At 46.5% G+C, this 24362-nt stretch overlaps 2 protein-coding genes and 1 non-coding gene across 3 annotated transcripts; all 3 read left to right on the forward strand.

Moving 5' to 3' along the window:
• Nucleotides 1–5155: 5155 nt before the first annotated feature.
• Nucleotides 5156–12006, forward strand: LOC124672926 (polyamine oxidase 1-like). The gene is made up of 7 exons (XM_047209083.1): nt 5156–5267; nt 5368–5626; nt 5804–5950; nt 10625–11435; nt 11534–11615; nt 11701–11787; nt 11923–12006. The coding sequence occupies exons 1-6, from the start codon at nt 5156–5158 to the stop codon at nt 11778–11780; spliced, it is 1491 nt and encodes a 496-aa protein (XP_047065039.1). The 3' UTR covers nt 11781–11787; nt 11923–12006.
• A 3288-nt stretch (nt 12007–15294) lies between these two features.
• Nucleotides 15295–15366, forward strand: TRNAM-CAU. Its single transcript has one exon. It is a non-coding gene; the product is annotated as a tRNA-Met (tRNA).
• Nucleotides 15367–17924: 2558 nt separating this feature from the next.
• Nucleotides 17925–21158, forward strand: LOC124672937 (transcription factor bHLH49-like). Its single transcript, XM_047209093.1, has 8 exons — nt 17925–18216; nt 18509–19163; nt 19246–19428; nt 19515–19580; nt 19760–19828; nt 19913–19984; nt 20073–20261; nt 20628–21158. Exons 2-8 carry the CDS (start codon nt 18540–18542, stop codon nt 20715–20717), a joined length of 1293 nt encoding a protein of 430 aa, XP_047065049.1. The 5' UTR covers nt 17925–18216; nt 18509–18539; the 3' UTR covers nt 20718–21158.
• Nucleotides 21159–24362: the final 3204 nt, after the last annotated feature.

Raw genomic sequence — 24362 nt, forward strand, 5'->3', positions numbered from 1 at the left:
TGATCCTTGTGCTTGTTTCCACCACTTTGCTCCTTGTGATCCTTGTGCTCATTGCTTCTTTTCTTCTCCTCCTGGTTGTCGGCACCGTAACTACCTCAGAGCTCACTGCCACAACTTTGTTCGAACCTACAACAGAGCTGTACAAAACAAAGGGCAGTGCGGTAAGATTGTGTCAACTGATAAATGTACACTAGTATTGGAAAGATTTACATACCAAGTAGAACTCACAACCACAGAAGGTTGGACACCAACATTTGTAGCCTCAATTTGCTCATCAGTTTGCTCATCAATTGGATCATCAATTGGATCATCATTTTGATCATTTTGTGGCTCATCATTTGAAGCCTCAATTGGATCATCAATTTGCTCATCATTTGGAGCCTCGGTTGGATCATCACTTGTAGCCTCCACTGGATCCTCATTTTGATCATCAATTTTCTCATCATTTGGAGCCTCAGTTGGATCATCACTTGTAGCCTCCATTGCATCCTCAATTGGAGCACCAAAACACTCTCCAAACGCTGGATCTACTGCGTTATCACAATACTTAGCGAAATGACCAGACCCACCACACCTTGTGCACTTACGTCTCCTCAGTCCAAGTCCAGCTCCTTCGCTGCAAGGTCTTATTCTACTTTTCCTCGGTCTACATGCTGCTCTCTTCAGAACTGGAGGGCAAAGCTTAAAACCAGGGTCCACTATGTCCCATTGTTGTTTTCCCTCCAAAGCAGGGAACACATTGTCCACGGCTACTTCTAAACCCTTGCAAGCATTTGTATGAATTACCAACCCATTGGGATGTGCAATAGCCCGGCGCAGATTCTGCAAAAACCAAGTCCATCTCTCCTCAGACGCTGCCTCCAGCACACCATAAGCAACTGGAAATACAAAATTGTTTCCATCAACTGCACAAGCTGCTACTAACTGTCCTTTAAACCTCCCTGTGAGAAAAGTAGCATCAATAGCCAAATAGGGCATGCAGCCTTCCAAAAAGACCCGGCGACAAGCCTCAAAGCAGACAAAAACCCTTCTAAAGCATTCCTTGGTCATTCTCATTCCCCTCAATGTGTACTCCACAGTGTGGTGGTCAATATCTACAATACTACCAGGGCTGGTCTTCTCCACTTCACCCTTAAATGAATACAACAATTTAAAACTTTCCTGCCAATTACCATAAATAGAATCCATAGCATGTTGTTTCCTATTGAAAACCCTCATGTATGGTACCTCTATCTTGAACTTTTCTTTGAGCTTCTTCTGAACTCCTTTGTACCCACTTGATGGTCTTTTTTCACCCACCGTTTTACTTCTTCGGCCACCCATCTTGACTTGGCTCTAGTGATTGTTTCCTTCCTCAGGGTTGATTCCAGGCATGTGTGCCTAAAAGGGTTCACTTTGACCTGAACATTCGTGCTATTTCGCATTTTAGACCCGTGCATCCTCCATGGACAATCTTCAGCCGGACAGTGCACTTTGTAACGTACTTTGTCGATGTTGTCAACTTCAAATGTACGCTCTGCCTTGATGCAGTATGTCACAAGTGCATTTCTACACTCACTCATGGATGCAAAGATGGAACCTTCTTCCATCTGAGGGTTTGCAGGGTCCCATTCAATAGCTAGAAGGTCTTCGTCCTCACCCTCCTCATCATCAATCACAAAAGTGTCAGTGTCAGCCTCATCTCGGTTTTTAGCCCGACATGACCGTCGTAAATTCTGCACAACATCAGAATATAGCCTCTCTTCATCATCTAGGTATTCAGGCTCCACTTCTCTTGGGACCCTACTTCCGGTGCCCATGTTTGACAAGCCACCATGTCGCCGTGCACTAACTAAAGCTCCCCTAACTGAATTGTTCTGGCTAGAGCTGCCATTACGGCAACATGAATCTGTCCGAGAAGGTCCAACTGCCGGCACAACCACATCATTTTGCAGCCTCACATGAAATTGCTCTTTCTCCTTATGCTTAGCAAACATGGTAGAGAGCTCTCCATCATTACTAACTTTCACCCAATCACTTGCCCCATCATAGTATTTGAATTCCACTTCATCATGCAAACCCCTAGGATATGGGCCGCAAATTACCTCCCCAAATTGTCTAAAACTCAAATTACAATCCATTGGCAACCGATAATCAAACCCTCCTTGGAATTTCTTTTGATCCTTTGCATCCACTATGAATCGCTCCCTTCTAATGTTCACCAAGAAAGCAAACCGCAATTCCATCCTAACCAACCAAAAACAGAGAGGCAATGAGCACACCAAAAGCAAAATCAAACGCAATGAGCACTCCGTGTCAAATCGACCGTTGCACTGCACAAGAAAGCCCACTTGGAACAAGGCTTACCCCTTGGGAACCCAGTCGTGGACGCGGCGGGTCTCCGGCCCGACGCCTGCCTCGCCAAGGTCGTCGCCGCCGCTAGCCATTTCGTCGAGCAGGTGGAGGGCGCAATGGTGGAACGAGCGACTACGTCGCAAGACGGTGGGGGCAGAGCAGGTGCTGCTGGAGGCGGTGGAGCAGGTGTCCACGCGGGACGGCCACGCGGCTGCGCAGGTGGTGCCGGCAGGCACGCGGGTCATGCCGAGAGGAGCAGAACGGTGTGTGGCTGTGTGGCGGGAGCAGGGGTAGTTCGGTCTTCACCTTATTTGTCATTGCGCGGTCCTACCTGTAAGATCCGGCCCCACTTTCAGTAACGGCACGAGACGGAAACGTTTGAAGTCAGGCCACGCCTCGACAGAGCAGCTGCGCCCGAAGCGGTGACAAAATCGAGCACCATTCTGCTCTAGTGGCAAAATTGAGTGTTGCGCGGGCTCTAGTGACAAACCAATAATTAACCCTATAATATAAGAACATGTGAAGCTGATCGTTAGCCAAACTAACTAGACGTGCCAGGACGTATACACATTGTGTTTATCATGTTTGAATTTCACATGGGTAGTAGTAGTTGTCATCATGTTTAATACTTTGAAATTAATAGGAAACTGTTGCCCAATAAGTTTCCAATAAATACCAATACCGAATTCTCATGATAAACATCTACATCCAAACATGGTGCTCCCAAAATTTACTTGTTACTACTATCAGATTAGTTGCAGGGTTTGCCGGTGGTCAAAGTCAAACTGTGTGCGCTATACTCGCACACGAGTAGTAGCTTTTTTTTTTTGAATTTTCAACGGGGGGAACGGGTCCCCACCTGAATATATTTCATTCAAAGTTACCTATGAGGCTTTTCGGCCTCTACAAGATAGGGTTCAAGTGAATCGGAGTTTTACAGGGAATACAAGAGAAGAGAAAGAAAGAGGAAAAGAACTCACCCAACAACACACAGAAGCAAGAAAGACAAGGAGGTCACTCCGAGAAATCTTGGAGATGGTTGACCGATGAGAAAACCCATCCCGGCACAAGCACAACGATCACAAGGAAGAGCCAGCGACACGGCAGCAAGAGGGACATCACAGCTTGAGGCATCCCGGGGTAATCGAACGGCAATGGTCAGCCGAGACCCGGCTACGGCACTGCACCGTCGACGTAATCGAAAGGCAACGCGCATCCGAGACCACCCGGCGCGCTGACACCACATGTGTCGGGGGCGTGGCCGAAGGGGGGCGCGCGGCCGAGACGACGCCACGACGCCTGTGTGCCTACCAGCTGGAGTCGAAGGGCATCACAGAGCAGAGACACACCAAAGAGCACTCGCGCACGGAGCACCCTCACCGCACGTGGGGGTCACCGCCGTAGTCGAAAGGCATAGCACCACCGAGAGCAACCCCAACCCCACCTAGGTCCGATATACTCGAAGGGTGGGCAAGCCGAGAGCACGAGCGAAGACCACCCGCGCCAGCCACGCCATAGAGCTCCGACAAGAACCCAACGCAAGAGCCTAGCAACCAGCATGGAGAAACCACCACCACCACTGCCACGGCTCGCCTTGGTAGAGCGAGACCGCACCCATGTCTGCCAACAGCAGAACCAAGGGGCACACCAGTACAGAGGGAGCAGCGCCTCTAAAGCTGATGGTAAGACAGAAGAGGCTCAACACTCGGCACCGACGGCTCCCCCACGTGGGGAGCAAGTCGCCACCATGGTCGCCACTGCAAAACCACGGCACCAGCCAGCCCCAACGGCACCCCGCTGAGGATGATGACCGAGCACAGAGGTAGACAACCCGGGCAACCACCAGAGAGCACACCACCGACCACCAGTGGCAAGCACACCAAGGGCAGCCACCCACCGCCCAGCACCACGCCGGCCGGTAAAGTGGGCCAGCCCAGACCATCTAGCTGGGAGGCACCAGGAGCCCGGGGGAGATCCGGCACCACGCCGGGAAGCACAGCTTGGGAGCAACCGGTCCCAAAGCTTGGGAGTAACCGGCCCCCAAAAGCACCACCAACCAGCCACCACCACCGACGCCGACTAGGGCCAACCGATGCCACGCGCCGCCCGAGCCGGCCCATGCGGGCCCAGATCGGGCCCGCCAAACCACCGATCCGGGGAACCGCGACGGCCGCCGTCACCAGGAACCGCCACGACCGCCGCGGCTGGCCGCCACGCCGTCTCCGCAGCAACTGCGCCGCCTCGCTCCAGCCCGCGCGACCCCCAGGCCCGGTGATTTCGGCCCGCGCCGAGCACACCACGCGAGAGGGGAGGGGCCCCGCCGCCGCCCACAGCCGGCCTTTGGCCGACGGCGCCATCCGGGCGGCAGCGGGGGGGCCTCTCATGTCGCCCGCGGGAGCGACGAGGGAGAGGGGAGTCCCGTTGGTCGAGTAGTAGCTTGTTGCCATGTTATTCCATCACCAAACACAATGGTTGGTGGGCAGAGTGCGCGTACTCATCACACGTCGATCAGCAAAGAATATCTTAACTAGATAGCTAGCTAGAACCGACGACATGGTTTAGATAAAGCAATGACCGACTCGACGTAAACAAGCACATGGTATTCGCAAAAAAAAAAAGTAAACAAACACATGGGAAAGGAATTCCCATCGACCCGAGTACAGCACACTGCACAAGATACACGGGAAGCATACAATAATATTAATACCATAATTCAAAAGGCACCCGTAGCATCTTGCACCGTGTGTCCTTATTAGTGCTCATATAAACTCCCCGTTAGACCTCTATGGTTCAACACATGCTGAGAGAGAGAAAGAGAGAGATGAAGCCCTTCACAGTCATAGTTCTGGTGCTCGTCGTTGCTGTAGCACAATATGCCTCTCTGGCCACCGCCGCCGGTCCCAAGGTCATCATCGTCGGCGCCGGCATGTCGGGTAAGAGCCTTGCTAGGTACACTACATGCATATATATGCATGGCTCTCTGCGCTCAAGGAGACGGATGCTTCTCGTTCTTAACGTGTATATGTTTTGCAGGGATCTCGGCTGGGAAGAGGCTGTCGGAGGCCGGGATAACCGATCTCCTAATCCTGGAGGCGACTGACCGCATCGGCGGCCGCATCCACAAGACCAAGTTCGCCGGGGTGAACGTAGAGATGGGAGCCAACTGGGTGGAGGGAGTGAACGGCGACGAGATGAACCCCATCTGGACCATGGCCAACGGCACCGGAGGCCTCAACCTCCGCACCTTCCGCTCCGACTTCGACCACCTCGCCAGCAACATCTACAAGCAAGAGTGTGTATAAGTCTTATCATATAGTAGTAGCCCTTTTTGACATCTTGTTTCGTCAACATATATAGATCAGTTGCTTGCTTTTAATTAACTCCTTTGCTTATGTGCATTAAGGTACAAGTAGAATATATATTTTCCTTGGATGATCCTGTGTATACCTTGTTTGTTTTGTGGATCCAGCGGCGGTCTCTACGAGGAGAAACTTGTCGACAAGATTATCAAGAGAATGGAGGAGGTGGGAGAGAGCGGCAGCAAGCTCGCCGGCACCTTGCACCACAGCGGCCAGCAGGACATGTCCGTCATGGCTATGCAACGCCTCAATGACCAGTACGCATACACTTCGAATCTCACAACCTTCCACTCTCACTAAACTAGCTAGCTACACTACAGGAAACCATGCATGAGATCTGGTAGATTCTTTTGGGGTTTAGTCAATGAACCTTGCCTTATGTAAGTACCATGATCTTGGCCAATCTCGGCCATACTCCTTCGCCATACTCAAGGGTCCAGTGCTAGTATAGCTCAGCCGGTGGATGCCGAGGTGACCCTCGGGCTTTATGCACGCGGATCTCGATACTGTGACATTATTATAACTAAAGCCATAAGCTAATTAACGTACTCCCTCTCTCACAGTTTATTAGGCGTGCACGTACCCCTAGATCGTAAATTTAATCAAGTTAGTATTAGTTATATGTTATAAAAATTATATCATTAGAAAGTTTAGATGTTCTATTTTCTAATAATATAATTTTTGCATTATATAGCTTAAATTGGCGACCTAGTGATACGGGAAAGACTAGTAAACCTAGAGTAGTACGAGTTAATCTAGTATGATTCCCATCCGACACTCTGACACACATATAGGAGTGCTCGGTATCTAATTGGCGTGGAGTACTGTTGTTGCCTTGTCCTGTGCGTTGTCCACTGATGATATATTCTTTGTTGCTTATAACTAATAATTTATTGACAATAATTAATGGTTAAAATAAATCTCACGGTGAGCAAGGAGGAAATATTAATTGGATTGTCCTGCGATATTTACTAGCGATAGGCGACTGGTTGATGCTCACCTTTCACTCGTAATCCTATCTACACCAGCACATTACCTAATAATGGAGTATGATTCACACAAAATAGTCTAAGGCCAGATGGTCAATTCATTAGGACCAAGAAAATCATAGCTTATCCTCATTTATTACAGCATTCACAAATAATATGCATGAGAGAAGAGAGGGGGAACAAGAAAACATAAATTAGGGGAGAGGGGACTATGATGGTTAACTTTATCTATAAAGCGGGACGAAACCTATTTCGATAAGAATGATATACATCTTATAATCTCCAAGAATTTAGAGAAGTTCTGTGTCCTTATAATGCCTAGCAGAGAGATTGCGTTACAAAGCACATCAGTACATTTACCATAATTAACAGATCTTCACGTACACATATATAGTGAATGTTAGCAAATAAGGACCACTACTATGTCCAGGAGCATAGTTAGAAACGTGAACGACAGAGTGCAACATACAATTTCGCACTCCTTTTGAATTTGTTCAATATTATTTCCACATGTACGTCCCTGCCACCTCTATATTTTCGTTACCGAGATAGAGCGGGATGATTAAAGTGAGATCAAACAAGATCAGTGAAATGCTAGTATTATATGATAGCTACCCCACCGGAGAACAAAAGAACAGCCTTGAACGAAGTACTATAGTAATACTTTGAACCAAAAGCCAAGGTAGCCAAGCTTTTTGAACGTGTCTAATACTCCTTTGTTCATAAGTATGCCAGAACTTTTGTTTTGGTGGCATGGCAAAACAATAAATGAAAAAAAAGTGAGGTGGTACTACAACATAATAAATATACAATGCATGAAATATAAAACTGCTGGAACATACTTTATCAATTCATCTACCTCAACCAATGAATTCGTAAAAAAATCATCTACTCCTTTCAATCTCTTTTAATTGACTCGAATTTAGTACAACTTTAACTAAATCCAAGTCAATCTATACCTAATAATAAAGAAAATAACGTTTCCGTGGTTTGGTCCGTCTTCGTCCGTTGTTTCTTGGATGGTCCGTGAAATTTTCGTTTCATCGGTCGCGTAGAATCCGTGCAAGATACGATATCCGATCTGTTTTGGATGATCTGTTTCAGAAAGGGGTAGCCTAGCTAAACGCGCACGACTAGCTTGCAAAGTCCAATTGTACGTCCGCTTGGGCCGGAGAGTAGGTATTGCAAACCGAATTCATCACGAAATCATCTATCCCGGGCTCCAATAAAGCCGCACGATCACACCAAAAGTCAAGCCGCACGAAGGCACTCATGAAGGCCTGCTCTCGATTCTCGCCTCGCCGCCATAGTCCGTGTCTCCGGACCTCCTTTTGTCAAGCAGGGCAGGCCATGCCGCAGGCGGGCATCGGCCAACACAGTACAACGTGGGTCACGGAGGATTTCTGCAGCGGTATAGCGGACAACGCTTTACGACACCAACGTCAAGTCGCTGACCATGCCGGCGGAAGGAGGACTAGAGGAACGCCACGAAAGAAAACCCGTCGGGACCAAGAGGCCAACCCTGGCACTTGCACCAGATAGATCATGGGCTCCGCGGGCGGCCATGATTTGTAAAGGAGGAGAGAATTTCAAAAATTAATAAGGAGGGGCGGCGTCGCGGCGAGATGCCAATGTCGTCGAGGATGCGAGCAACTTGTGGGCGCCGGTGAATGACATGGTAGATGACACGCTGGGACGCGTTTCAGGAGACATCCTGGCTGGGCAGTAGTGTTACAGCCGTGCTTTAATCAAGATGGAGGAGCTGGAGCCGTTCGTAATGGTCCCTCCAAACAGGGCGGTGCAGCAATTCGGCGCCACGAGCTCAACTGACCATGGGACGACGGTAGACTTCAAGTGGTTCAACCCCAATGGCGGACAGGTGTCAATCGCAACACCTGCAATCTGTTTACAAGAATCCACCTCTCTCATGCCATCTGAATCCGATCTGTTGTCGTTCAGGGAGACAGGGACACATGTCTAGGTGGCTGGCCGAAGTCGGGTTCATGGACGTTGTCGATGGAGTGCCAAAACCTCGTCAAGCTTTTCGGCTAGATAAACAACCGCTTGAGAGGCGCTCGGGCCACTACTGGAATCCCACGGAGGCATGTTCCTCCCGTAAGGACCTGATGACCTAGGACGGCGTTGGCGCAGACCTTCTCACCAGCATCGGCAAGGAAAAACTTCGCCATTGGCTAGAGACGTCGAGTGGATGGCGAGCCGGGTGAACAGAGGCAGGGGCTGTGCTGGCCATCCCCACGAGCTTCGCCAAAGGCCGGAGGCGTCAAGCGGTCGGACGAGCGCAGTGAGACTGTCGAGACGCCGGCTTGGCACTGTCCCAGCTCCCATGCATGGTGAGGCCAGCGAAGGAGGGGCTACGCTAGGCCATCGGCCGGAGGCGTCAAGAGGTTGGGCGAGCGCGGAGCTATCCCAACCCCCACGGCGAGGCCTGACACTGTCCTAGCTCACGTATCTGTACGCAATACGTCACCATGACATCAGCATGATGTCATCGTAGAAGTGTTGATCCGTGCACTCATTTCCTTCATTCACACACAAGTACTATCGCTGCGGCCCGTCGCAAATCGCAAACCTAAAAAAGCATACTCGAGTAAAATTCTGCCCCGACTCTTATACGAACTCTGCTCGGCGACAGATAAACGGAAGCATAGGATAGGACAGTCATATTCTTTTGCGAACAAGGTTGCTCTGACTCCTACACAAGCTCTGCTAGGCGGAAGCAAATTTGGTGCTCATGAGCACCAGTGCTCTCAGTTTTTAAAATATTTAAAAACTGTATTTTTGCATTTCAAAAAATTATCATATTTATTCCATGAATATATACACATGTTCTAAATATTTATGCAAAGTTTCGGTGGAAATTGCATAGTATTTTGAGCTACAGGAAAAAAAAACAAATTTGTGGCTACGTATAGATGTATATATTTGTCAGAAATTTATCTTTTTTGTATAGCTTAAAATATAACATAATTTCCTCTAAAATTTCTACCATACCTTCAAAATATTTATATGTGTGTGGGTATTTAATTTCATTTTTTTTGAAATCCAAAAAAATATGATTTTAAAAAATCAGGAGCACTGGTGCTCATGTATCAAATACACTTTTCGCTGCTAGGCGCCCTATAAAAAGGTCTTGAATCCATTGAGGCATTGATCGAAATCACAAATCGAAAACAACGAGAGTGAAGTTGCCTAGCCCGAAGTTCCTTCCCAAGTCCACATTGCTACGCGACTCACGCCGCAGGATCCGCCCCAGCTCAACGTTGTCGCCGTCACGACGTGTAGCTCTTCTGCCAACCGGAACTCTCCGTCCGCAACACTGCTCCGCTGCCCGAAACTCTCTATCGGTCTGTCCGCAATGCTCGCGTATGTGCTCCACAACTACGACACTACCGGAAACAGTAAAGACTTCTTTACTTAATCTTCATATATGTGTCATATATATCTCTGATGTATTATTTTAAAATTTTGGCATTAGGTGATTCTTTCAACCTTCATAAGTTCATACTTTATTATGTAAATCATTAATAAAAATAAAATAAAATGATTATATTTAAAACAACATAGTTGATAAAAAAACATTGATGTATAAAGATTACTCCCACCGAATCAGGACAATATCGGAGGGAGTAGATAGAATACAAAGTGATCGATTTTTTTTAAATCAACCACCTTTGTTCCAAGAAAAATCTAAGTGTGGTGTCAAAGAGAGAACATGTTAATACGGATGATTTTCTAGAGCGTTTGTGTTTTTTCCCCTGTGCAACGCACGGGCACATTTCCTAGTTAGTACTAAAAGAGATTGAAAGAGATTGGAGGGAGTACCTCAGTTTACTCCTCCAATATGTTTCCATGGGTAGCGTACACACTTGCATTTCTTTTTATATTTCATTGTCATGTAATTGTAATTCGTACCTACTGCAGTATGCCTAGCGGTCCATCGACGCCAGTGGACATGGTGGTGGACTACTTCGAGCACGATTTCGAGTTCGCGGAGCCACCACGCGTGACGAGCTTGCAGAACACGCAGCCTCTCCCGACATTCGACAACTTCGGCGACGACGTCTACTTCGTGGCCGACCAGCGCGGCTACGAGTCGGTTGTGTACCACGTCGCTGGGCAATACCTCAGGACCGACCGCAAGTCCGGCGCCATCGTCGACCCAAGGCTCAAGCTAAACACGGTGGTGCGCGAAATAACCTACTTCCCGAGCGGCGTCGCGGTCAGGACGGAGGACGGCAAGGTGTACCGGGCGGACTACGTCGTCGTCTCCGCCAGCCTCGGCGTCCTGCAGACCGACCTCATACGGTTCAAGCCGAAGCTGCCTTCTTGGAAGATTGTGTCCATCTACCAGTTCGACATGAGCGTGTACACCAAGATCTTCCTCAAGTTCCCCAAGAGGTTCTGGCCGGAGGGGCCCGGCACGGAGTTCTTTCTCCACGCCAGCGAGAGGAGAGGGTACTACCCGGTGTGGCAACAGTTCGAGAAGCAGTACCCGGGGTCCAACGTGCTGCTGGTGACGGTCACCGACGATGAGTCGAGGAGGATCGAGCAGCAGCCTGACAGCGAGACCATGGCGGAGGCGGTGGAGGTGCTCAGGAAGATGTTCCCCGGTGAGAATGTGCCGGACGCCACGGAGATCCTCGTGCCCAGGTGGTGGTCCAACAGGTTCTTCAAGGGCACCTTCTCCAACTGGCCCATTGGCGTCAACCGCTACGAATACGACCTCATCCGGGTACAAATACATCCATCTTGGATTTTAAATAGGTTGCCCTCTGAATTCCATTGACGTAACATAATTTCCTGTTTCTATGGTATACGTAATTAATTCAGGCTCCTGTTGGGCGGGTGTACTTCACCGGTGAGCATACCAGCGAAAAGTACAACGGCTATGTCCATGGAGCGTATCTTGCTGGTAATTTACAAGTTTCTCTTTCGTTTTTGGGTTCTTGGTACGAATACATGAGGTATTCACATACCATGCATTGTCTCTTCTCTAGGTATTGATTCTGCTGACATCTTGATCAACTGTGCCAAGAAAAAGATGTGCAAGTACAATGTAAAGGGGAAGCATGATTAATCCAAAGGTAAATAATAGTCCTCCTACTAAATATTTAACCCACTAGACATGTACTACAAAATAACATTTGGACCATATAGAAAATTTGTTCCTAATTAACTATTGTTCCCCTCCTTCACAATTTGTTTTTTCCATGGTGCAGATTAGCCGCCAAGTGAATGAACAAATTAAGAAAACTCCAGAAGTTGCCGTTTCTCAAAGACTTGTCGGTGTTGATCATTGTCCAAGTGATTTTGTCTGGCACCCATATTTTGTTCTCCTTGAGAAGAAAATCGTTTTAGGCTTAGTTAGCAGTTGTATTGATTTTCTTATTTATCGGACTTATGAGAAAAAAGTTGCAAAAGGTTGTATTGCCAGAGTATTCCTGATTTTTTAAATAAAATTCAAATAAATTGCATTGTCTAATTGTTGTACAATTTTGTGGACACATCCAACAAATACCATACGATGCAGTTTATAAGAGACGTGGTAGCACTCGATCACCAACACCTAATTTGCTTCACATTCAATGTGTTGTGGTGCAAAGCCTAAGTGTCGTTGCAGATTGCTATCCACCGAGCTACAAAATACATCGGAGGTATGCTTTCCATCACACAGCATGATGTCTCGACTTCTAAGAACGCACTATAATGCTTAAACTGTTTTAATGATTGTATATAGTGGTTGCGCCCAAGAGAGATTTCCGAGGATGGTAGAGATTGTGTGCAGCCGTAAAGTTGTAAGGTTGTGATGCACTAATTGGGTGATCCCTACCCCACCTTATATAGGTGACCTACGGTTAGAGTTACAAATCGGTTTAGAGGTATGAATCATAATCGGTAACAAACTAGTCTTCCGGTATTTTGGGTACCTGCATTCTTATCTTGTAATCCAAGTTTATGAGGTGAGTTTATTTTGTAATCCTATTCTGAGTCGTCGGCCGGTCCCACCCTATGTGTAATAGGACGTCTTTGAACTCCTTGACTATAATATGGGTGTCCATGTCATCGTCAATCTGCATGTTCGTGCTCTCGCTCTACCATCATTGTTCTTTCTAGTTGTGATGCTTTCGGCTAATCCTGTTTACTGTGTGCACGGCCGTCCAGGACAGCAACCTCTGGAACCTCGCCTCTTGTATCCTGAAGATAGTCGATGAGGGTTTTGGGGAGTGTCTCAGCACAACTTCTCATATTCTCCTTCATCAACTATGTATCACCATGCCGAGTGATGTCCTCAAGGATGTTGTTGAGGCCACCGCTGCTGTTATTGTTGCCACTGCCACGCGTGCAACTCCACGTGTTTTGTCTTTCGACATAATAGCATATCATCCAATTAACTCATATGTGACTCTTGTCATACTATTATTTTCCCTTTCTTGATTATTGCAGATGCAATCAACGTAGATTTCCTTGGTGTGTGCATGTCTAATTTACCTATGCTAGTGAATCTCAAGAACTTTGCTATGATAATTTTTAGTTTGATTAAATTAATGTGAAAATTTCTAATATTTGAAAGCTGGTGTGGTGCTTACAGAAGACTATACCAGCGAATAACAACTACAATTCTATCTAGACTGATCAAAAAATATATGGAGAAACAGATATGGTCGGATGATCTTCGATAAGGATATTATTTATCTATTATATATTTAAAAAATGCACTATATAATTAGAGACCACACACCGTTCTTGCTGAAAGTCATCATACGTCGATGCAATTTGGACGAAGGACAGTCGAACATTCTAACTATGAAGCAAATTCCGCTGCCAAATTCTCCTTCAATAAAAGAAACTCTAGTGTGTGGGTTGATCTATTTGACTTTATTTCATCTATGATTGTATACAAGCGCTGCAATTAATTATTTGATGAATACTGTACTTTTCCGTTTAAAAAGATCCACGACGTGGAAATAGTTTTAATCCACTTAGAAGGTAACACGAAATGTTTTTCGGAACTGGTTTATTTCTCATAGTAAAGGTGTGTTTACATGCCACATGAATATATTTTGCATTTTTCTATACTATTTTTCTATTTCAGACATTAGAGCATCTCCAACAGGCGCTGTAAAACGCGCGCGCGGCAAAATACCTGCCAGTTTGGCGCGCGCGAGCGCTCGCGCGAAGCTCCAGCAGACGCGGGAAAAAGGCGCGCGCGGTAAATTTTTTGCCGCGCCCGCGCGTTTGCGCCATCCCACGCGGGAAATTTGCCGCGTGCGCTGCCGCGCGCGCTATATAGACGACACGCGCCAACCGCCTTCCGCGTGTCTCTCCGCCTCTTTCCCCACCGCTCTCGTCTCCCGCGCCACGCGCCACCGCTCTACCTCCGCCGCCCGTCCGCCTCCGCCTCCGCCTCCGGCGACATGCCTCCGCGGCGCCGCTCCGCCTCCGGCTACCGCGGCGTCCGCGCGCGGCCGAGCGGCCGCTTCGACGCCGAGATTCGCTCCGGCGAGGAGCGGATCCGACTCGGCACCTTCGACACCGCGCATGAGGCGGCGCGAGCCTACGACGCCGTCGCGTGGCGCCTCGGCCGCCCCCGCCGCGGATGAACTTCGACGACGTCCGGACGCGCGAGCGGCGGAGATGCCGGCGCGCGCCGTCGCCGATAGTCACGCGCGAAGAGCGGCGCCGCCATCGGGAGCCGGAGCGGCGCCTCCTCATCGCCGAGCGCGACGAGGCGATGCGCGTCGAGTGGGCGCGGCGCTTCCCGGAGGACGTCGCCGCCACGGAGGCCTTCTACGCGCGAAGGAGGAGGAGAAGGCGGCGATGAAAGCGGCGAAGAAGGCGAGCCGCGAGAAGCGCCGCGCCGAGTCCGCGGCGAGGAAGAAGGCGAGGGCCGAGGCGGCGGCGAAGAGGAAGGAGGAAAAGAAGAAAGGCGCAGGGCCGTCGACCGTCGTCCTCTCGTCCTCCTCCTCCGACTTCCACTGGACGTCGACGTCCACGCCGGTGTCGGAGACGACCGCGAGCAGCTCCGACTACGGCCGGGAGTCCGACGAGTAGTCGGACGAGTAGTACTAGTATTTTCTATGTCGCATTTGTATCGTCGCACTTTAATATATTCGTATTTCGTTCAAATTTCATAGTTTGTTTGATGAATTTTAAAAAAAAAAACGGTCGCGCGCGCTGCAAAATAGCGCCTCCGGCGGAGGTGCGTTTCCGCACACCAACGCGCGCTGCAAAATGCAGCCTCTGCCGGGGGCAAATTCGCTATACCGCGCGCGAACGGTATACAGCGCGCCCAATCGCCGGTATAGCGCGCGAGAATTTGCAGCGCCTGTTGGAGATGCTCTTACTAGGTGGTATATCAGGCTTCCGTTGAGAGACAACAACGTGCTCTAGAACACTTTATTTTTACCTTGCGTTGGCAAAGAACACGCACTCAAAAGCCCATGCCCACTCAGACGTATAACTCGTTGCATGGGCTGGTCTGGACAATAAAATGCGATGAATTGGGCACTGTCTGGTCGCTTTCAGGCCCAGTTCCAGCCTGGGCATAGGCTCAGATATCTATAGCAGCCTGTTAGAAAATTAACCAAACAATCAGAGTGGCGCAGCGGAAGCGTGGTGGGCCCATAACCCACAGGTCCCAGGATCGAAACCTGGCTCTGATACATTTTTCTCTCTTTTTTGTGGTATTTCTTCTCCCTCCCTTCTTTGTGTGATTGCTTCTACAAATTTCAAATTTCTAGCAAGTAACAAAAGCGTTAGAACTGTATATATGAACTCCTTTCCAGCGACCACGTAATTCTCGTAACTAAAAATATCCACTATAATTTACACGGTTTGAAATTTACGTGTGGCTTTGTAATAAAAAAGATAGCATACCTTTTTAGACGTTAAATTAGTCAAGCATCTCATCTTTCGTGTGTCCACAAATGCTTTCACATCCTGCCATATGAAAGCCAAATTATCCGCACACACATTACGTAGAGATGATTGGTTGCGTTCGAATTGTCCCTCGCGCTCTGATTGAACCTCCCTCATTTTTGCTCACCTCACACTTATTTAAGAAGATGGAGCCACACATACGGAGAATGATAATGCGTATTATTCTCGCGCATAATTTTCAAATTGCTATCATCGATGCCATCTATTACCGTTCGGCCAGGTTCTTCTGCTTCTCAGCACATCTTATCTGGAATGTGGTTGTCTGTATAACTAGAAGGATGCCCCGCATGCTCAACGGAAATCTTGTAAGAAACTCTACTATCTAAATAAAAGGGTATAAAATACATGAAACATGGAGTTGTCAATATGAATATGCAAATTTTCATTGCTCAAAATAATCAAGAAGCTAAATTTCATTGACATGAAATTGTTGTATATCCGATGACTAAAAATTAGTGATGTGGACAATTCCATAAAAAATATAGATAATGTGGATAACTTGCATTTTAAGATAGATCGTCATTAACAAATATCTATGGAGATGACATGGGACAATTAACTAGCTAAAAGAATAGATGATGTGGATTGCATCCATAAAAAGATAGACTAACATTTTGGGGTTAGTATAAATTAGTTGGCACATGAAGTGTGATGTGATATGATGTGGTTGTGCGATTCTTACGAGTTGGTTGTTTCACATTAGGTGGATTTTCCCTTCTCGTCTAGCAAGGTCTCCAAAAGGTGGCTAAGAGCATCTTCATCGGTGCCGCCAAATCACCCCTCCTCTCAATAGTCTATGGGAGCGCCCACTTGAAAATGGGCTCGAATCGGCGCCCCCAAAAGGATGTTGGCAGTGTACGCGGCCATAAACTCTTTCCGGTAACCTCCCGTTGGACTCGACCCATAGGGACCGACTTAGGGACGCCGGCACATGCAGCCACATAGGATTCGCTCGGAGGCTGGTCCTAGAAGCGGCACACACAAAATCCATAATTCTACTTACCTCTCCCAGTACATTCTCCCGCCCTCTACTCCTCTAGCCGCCCAATACATGTCGTCGTCCACCGCTGTCACCACACACCCATGTTATTGTATGATGCCTACAAAGAAGCCGCCTCAGAACGACACGTGTTAAGCAATTGCGCAAGAAGCGGCCGTAGAGAAGTAAGCGCGATGGGAGACGGGTTGCCTCGACAGAAGATAATCACACTTCACCGCAGTAGCTAGCGTGTTGCCTCCTAAGTTCAAAAGGTGGCGATGGAAGTGACATCGATGGAAGCAGTATTCCTTGGAAGCCACAACCATGGGAGCGTCGGGGGATATGGTGTCCTAGAGGCAGATAATAAAGAGTGTTTATTATTATATATCAACAGTTCATAATAGTATCGTGCCATGCTAAAATTGTATTAGTTGAAAATATTATTACACGTGTGATATTGTAAACAAACAAGGGTCCTTAGTGAGCATTCACAAAGCAGCTCAGTGAGGTTAATCGATGATCGAGATTTCCTGATCATGTATATGTTATTGACAATGAAGTCGTATCATTGAGTGAATGATATGATGGACATTCCCAAATATAAGTGTTGTAATGTGATCAAGTCACGAAGTTCACGTTACTATATATGTGAAAGCGTATTAATTAGACGGTTAGACCATATTATAATCATTGTCATCAGAGGCTGATTTGACTGCATTAACCGTCACACCATAACATGGTGATCATAAAGATGTAGTTGATTCTTCCAATGGGACAGGTTGAGCCGTTCAGGTGTGATTCTGAGTTTTCAGGTTGGGTAGAGTCTGCCCCCACTTTGTAACTGAATTTGTTGCCAGCGATCTTACTGCGCAACTGGGTTAATGGAATCACATTTTACCTTTTCAAAAAAAAAGAGTGGGATTTGTTCATCCACGAATATGATACTAATTAATGGACCCACTCAATGAGACTACATCCAAGTTGCAAGTTTGCAGCACATGACTAGATCACGAGAATGAAATCGAACAGAATGAGTTAAATAACCTCGTCGATAACAAGATTGAATTAGGTATAATGATAATCAAGTCTGTAATGGTTTTTTAACGATCACAACTTCGTAGCATGCATTGCATAGGGGATGCCTCACGTAATAGATTATTTTCATATCGACGTGTTAATTTTTTTTTAGAAGTAGAATAGATAGATATAAATTCTATGTACAGATACATATGCTACATCATATTACGCTTTAAATAAATAAAATAGTACTGTACGTAAAATAATACGAGCTCTCATCGAGAGTCAAGATCCATTTCCTCTCTCCACCGTCCCGCCCCGTACGTTCCTCTTCCTCTTCCAGCACCTACCCCAAAACCAAATCCCACCCAAATGCGGCTCTGAACCAGTGAAGCAGTACCTCCGTGCCCTAGTGCTACCGCCATCCCGTAGCTTCGCATCACCGCCGGCGCCTCGCCCCATCCACCCCCACCGCCTCCAGCGAGAGCCGCCGCCGTCGCCGTTCCCGTTCCCGTTCCACCTGGCCGCGTCCCTGCTGCCTCGACTCCGTCCGCCGTTTTGGCCACTGGTTCTCGAGGTACGAGCATTCTGTCCTCCACTGATTAGTTAAGCAAACCCGCCACTGACCTCCAGGAATCTGGGTGCCCGCCGGTGCGCACTGTCTAGATCCGCCGCCCCCGCACATTCTTGCTTTCACTGTACTGCATTTGTTCATGTGAGATTTGGGTTTACTCAGCTCACCCGATTCCCTCCCCTCAAAGGGCACCCAGATTGTGAGGTTGTGCTGGATTCGGTGTACTGACGAGGGTTTGAGGTCGAGCAAGCTGGGGGGCATCTCAAACGACCTCTCTTTGCTGGCAAAATCGCAGATTTCGGTCTTGGAGGAGTAGCAGAAGCGGGATGGAGGTGACCGAGAAGAGCGGCGCCGATTTGGAGGAACCGGAGGAGAAGAACCGGCCCAGCGGGCACGACCAGCAGCCGAGTTTCGACGGACGCCGGTTCTCGCCGGAAGCTCATGTCGATTCGTCCACTGACGCGTTGGCCGCCATGGCGAGCACGTTCCCTCCCAGCCTATGGAATCACCCGCCCGGGCAGGGCTTTGGGCTGGGGGAGAGCAACTCAAGCGCCATGGTGAATGGACATCAGTTCTCCTCATTTCTGGGGATGCTGTCGGCGGCAGCTGTGCCCACCTACTCAGGCGCCCCGTCTGGGTTCATGGACTGTGGAACGAGCTTTCCTGGATTAAGTGGGGGTAACCTTGGAGCCATGATGGATCACACTTTCCCTAGGAACCAGCCTCTGGGTAGCTTCCAGAACTGTCGCGAGCCATCCACGGAGATGGGTGTGGACGTGGGCTGCAACGATGCATCGTTGACTGGTGATAGGCAGCATGGAGATACAGAGGGTTCGCATGGTGCTGATGCCTCCAACAATGAGTTGAGCAAGCCGGAGTGCAGCGGCGGTGCTAGCCAGGATGACAGGCCTAGTGTGTCTTGTGCCAAGAAGAGGAAAAAACCAGGCCAGGTACCTTTTTTAAAATTTATCTCTAATATAGCTAAATTTGTGTGGGTTCAGATGGAGCTAAGAATATGGTTTGCTCTTGAAGGATCGTGGAGTCAAGCAGGAAAAAGATGATGACGATAAAGGTGAACCGAAGAGGCCTATTGTGGCATCCAAAAAATCCAACGGCAAACAAGCCGAGGAAACTTCTGATGCACCCAAGCAAGATTACATACATATCAGAGCTCGAAGTGGCCAGGCTACGAACAGCCATAGTCTTGCAGAAAGAGTAGGTCCCTAGTTATCCTATTAGAATTACCCTTGTCAAGTGATTTTTCCACCCATTTAGTTTCAATGATATCGCTTGCCATACAGGTTCGGAGGGAAAAGATTAGTGAAAGGATGAAGTTTCTTCAGGATCTTGTTCCTGGTTGTAGTAAAGTAAGTGACTTACTCCTTTTTTGTTTGTTTGCTTCTTAACTGTCTGCATTGTATTGCCACGGGAGAGCTTATCTTGAATGCAAAGTATAACTTTGGAAGTCAGCACTTCTTACATATGTCTTATTCCACAATCCACATTATTGTCATTACCTATTTTCACAAGCAAAACTGTAAACCAGGTCATCGGTAAAGCCGTTATGCTGGATGAGATAATCAATTACGTTCAATCACTACAGCGGCAAGTTGAGGTATGACGTTTGCAATACTCCTTTGCTGCTTTTGCTGTCTGCTGTGATGTCCACTTCCTGACCCTGTATGTGCATATTGTGCAGTTTTTGTCGATGAAGCTTTCAGCTGTCAATCCAGCACTGGACTTCAACATAGAACGCATTTTGTCCAAGGATGTATGCAATCCCTTGCCAGATATATATAATATAGGTCCTTCAAATTTTATTTTATTTTCCTCATGCTTATATATGTTCCATTGTACAGTTCTTTCAGTCTCAAGGAACTGCATCGTCTGCATTTGGCTTCTTACCAGACATCGGACATCAGTTTTTGCATCCACCAAAACATTCTCAAGCTGCGTTCCACAGCATTGTGAACTCTACTGATGCATTTGGAAGAGTAACAAATCCGATGCAAGGAACTAGCAGTACATTCAAAGAACCCACACATCAGGTTTGTCCCATGCCTTACTGTGCCTATATTCTCATTTGAAGCTCTTTAAAACAAATTATAGACAGATGGAACTTAAGTGCAATAGGCAGTACCTGTTAGTTTCCCATAAGACATAGCGCAGTGTTTTATTTTTGGTGGTTTTTGAATTACTAGTTCATTACTATGTTATTGAAAAGATGGTGCCTACTAGGCTTCCATTAGATCCAGTGCAGTGTTGTAATCTGTGGTAGTTCAAGAACTGCTAATTCATTAGTGTTATTGCCAAAAGAATATGCACATAAGATTTTGGAAACATGTTGATCCAGTCTATATTCTTCTGCTTCATTACAATCGAATGCATCCTCTTATGGTTTGAACATTGGACAGGTGCCTAGTAATTTTGATGGAGAGTTCCACAACGTCATCGCGACACCCTTTACCCTTTTTAACGACCAAGAATCAAATGGTAAACCTTGAGCAATAGATTCCACCACTAAAGCAAGACCTCACAATGCGACATGGGATTTCGACTGAACTACATGTGAGCTTGTTGACACTGTTGTGCCAGCTCACAATTGAGCAACCCAAAATGCTTTATTGTTGATTTCGCATTACTGGAAGCAGCAGGTGATATCCTGTAAAATCCTTTTCTTCTGATGTGCCATTTGCCACTAGAGGAAGCTGCAGACCTGACTACCTGGACGCTTAAATGGGGATTGCAACAGCTATATTATCCTAGGGAAAGTTACGTGTATAACTATTGGTAACTTAACTCTTTACATCATGATGGCAAGTTCCATTTTGCAGGAAAGTGACTATCTGGGTAGCATTTAGCTCAGATCCAATAATATTGTAAAATGCTCCCTTTCCACTAAATTGTACACTCAGTATAATCTTATTACAGAAGTACAATTGCTAGTTGCTGGTGTTATGAGGCGGCAAAAAGGTTCTTTGCTGCACTTGCTATTGTGTGTTTCACCACAACAAACACTGACCACCCAGTTACAACAGTTCACTGGTTTAGGGTTAGAACCGTTAACAAATAAGCTTGATTTGGCATGTGAAGTATTTAATTGCCAATTTCATGGCAGAAATGCGATGGATCTTGCAATCCTACTGTCACAATGGAAGGATTGTTACAATTATAGCCTTACATGTAACTTTCGTTCACATCTTTGCCCCCTTGCGTGCTTGGCGTGGTCATCAGCAAGGACATCAACTAACTCTACTTAATCTGGTTCCCCTGAGACTGACCAAGTTCACCTTGCCCCTCTTATCAACCAGTGAGGAACTCAATTTCAAGTTCTCACTGATAATTCTTTATCCATCCCCATGGGTTTTGGGCCCAAAGTTGGACGCTTTGAAGTATCCATGACAAGCTTATCATGGAATGGGTCATTCCTAAACAACCAGCCTACTGTATGTTCAGAACGTTCATGTATCTCCGTGTTTGGGTGCCCTCTGCGAGCTTGACTTTGTAGGAGACGACGGAAAGAGAGTTGATGACACCGAGGTTCATGCTGAAGCCCATGCTTGGTTTGAAGTCCGAACTGAGTCTAGATCCAATAGTCCGAGCCTTTTTCATAGCCTTGTCCACAGCAACCCTGTTCTACAATCAAAAGCCGGGGTTGAGAAATGTCAACTTTTATCATTCTCTTTCCCTATTCCTCCTAATCCTAGTCCTAGACTGTGTTTAACAAATAAACCTTCCAGATAAAATTTGTGATGGGATTGTATGGTGTGGTAGGATACCATTTTTTCTAACATGCGCATTTTTCCATTCGCCCCCAATGCATCATTTTTCAGTGATATGCTGAGGAGCGGCCGAGCGGCAACTCATCTTTAAGGGGCGATGTTTTGTACTGGATTTAGGGCAACAACCGCACAATGTATTGCAATAATGAGCTAGAGTGGGCTAGTAAATTAAGCACATGCTGTTTAAGTTCCCCTCTGCAACCTTTTCTGAATTATGCCAAGCTACACACTTTAAGCAATTTAACACATTTATACGTTTTTGCACATCCCTAATTTGCATCATCTCAATGATTTGAAAAATCAATGATCACAGGTTGTGAATTGTAATATACTGTTGTTACTTAATGCACACCCTAAATTTGCATTGCACAGTTTTTTTTCTGAACCATGCAGTAGAACTGCATGTATATATACTAAGGAGAAAGAAGAAGACCCATAGAAAGATCAGAGTACATAAATGACAGGTTTAAAGGGGTCGACCCAAAGGAAACAATCAACTATAAGCTACAGCGGGAGACAACCCGAGTCTATATGTTGGGTAACAGGAAAGCGACCTTTACTTGCTACACATTTTACCATAAGTTTTAATCTGCTCAATAAGAATGTCATTAGGCTTGTAGATATTACCAAAGACTCTTCCATTTCTTTCTCGCCAGATGCTCCACAGTAAAAATATGATATCTCGTGCCAATTCTTGTTCTTCGGCACATCACCAATGACACTTGAGCATGTTCTTTCGACGGAGCCACGGTGCTTCACGTTGGCAACATCACATTGGAGGTCCTGTAATTCGTCAGATAGTGTTGGCTTGTGTTGCTTTGACGCTTTCACCGTCAGCTACGCGGCCCTGGGGCTGGTGGTGGCTCCGGAAAATCGTCATTTTATTTTAAGGGTGTTGGCTCTCCGCTGGAGCGCGTTCTTGGGACTAGTGAATGTGTTGCGGAGGTCCGGAAGCTGGACCAGCGTCTCCTAAAGCAGTGGCTAGACAGGGAAAAGCTTTGTGAGAGATATCCTAGACATCTTAACACTGTCCAGAACAAACATGCTGTTGTTGCCTCTGTTTTAAGGGTAGTGCTTTACAATGCTGAGTTATGATACAGTCTCATTGGTCAACACTTACATGATTTAACACAGATAACAAAATTACAGATTTGATATCATCAACAAAAAATATGTGTTTAGATGTGACCTATATACTTCATGAGGTTTTACTGTTAGTAGTTTGTATTCTACTTTGTTTAACTATGGAATATAGTTCTGTTAAAACTTCCAAAAGATTATGAAAGCTTAAAGTGCCACTTAAATTAAGGCATTCCTTTGGTATCTATGTCTAGGGAGCGTAGCAATAGAAGCATTATTATTGCCGTGTAATCTGGTCCCAGAAATCAAAATGATCTACCATTTAATACCAGATTCAACATTTGACGGAACATTGAAGATGAGCGGATAAGCTACGAGTCAGATTTCTGGCTGAACAGAAATCTGAGAAGGTGTCCTAGCAAAGGTGGGGACACCGTTGTGGGAGTTGCATTGCGGTAAATCTTTGCCCGATGCCTCATAATCCTAGTCATGTAATGTGCATTGGTGAACTGTACTAAGGTTGATTTCGCTGCAACAGGAAAGAAACCATTCCAGATTAACATTGCACATTTGGTATGGTGAGTTTACATGTATCTCTACCATCGTAGTATGTTCCCTGTAATTTTCGCAGCATTTTTTCTCGTCTTTCCTGCTGCTTTTATAGAGTAGTGCGTTCAACATAATCAATGAGTAAACAGTACAACAGCTGCTTTCATGTGATTGGCGTCGCAATATGCCAATTAATGAACTGAACTACCACACTCTAGTAGTCTTTTAGACTAGTCATAGTGGGAGTAACATAGAGTAGTAACATGGTGCATGTTACTACCCTATGTTACTACCTTCATAGTGGATAGTTACATATATGTGGTATCATGCATGTTATATTTATTAGATTGTAGACTCATCTTGTCTTGAGAAGTGTGATGTTATGGTAGTAACATAGCTAGTTACCACCTCACTCTCTTTCTTCATTTATTGTCATGCCATGTCACCAAAATGTATTGGAGTGTGTGATGTTACTACCTATGTTACTCCCATTATGAGCAGTCTTAGCCAACTCTATTCTGAAGCAGAACTATTTATACTTACTGCAATGGATACGTTTTACAGCTCGCCAGATATTTGAGGAGAACTAGTTTGCATATATAGAGCAATGTTTCCTGGACTTGTTCCCTACACGCTGATCTTATGTATATGATGCAATCCTACATCAGACAATCTTGAAACTCATGATTGACAGGTTGCTCTAACCTTGAAGGCACCAAATTACTGACTCTGAAAAAG

The sequence above is a fragment of the Lolium rigidum genome, chromosome 1, assembly GCF_022539505.1.
Source record: "Lolium rigidum isolate FL_2022 chromosome 1, APGP_CSIRO_Lrig_0.1, whole genome shotgun sequence".
Lineage (NCBI taxonomy): Eukaryota > Viridiplantae > Streptophyta > Magnoliopsida > Poales > Poaceae > Lolium > Lolium rigidum.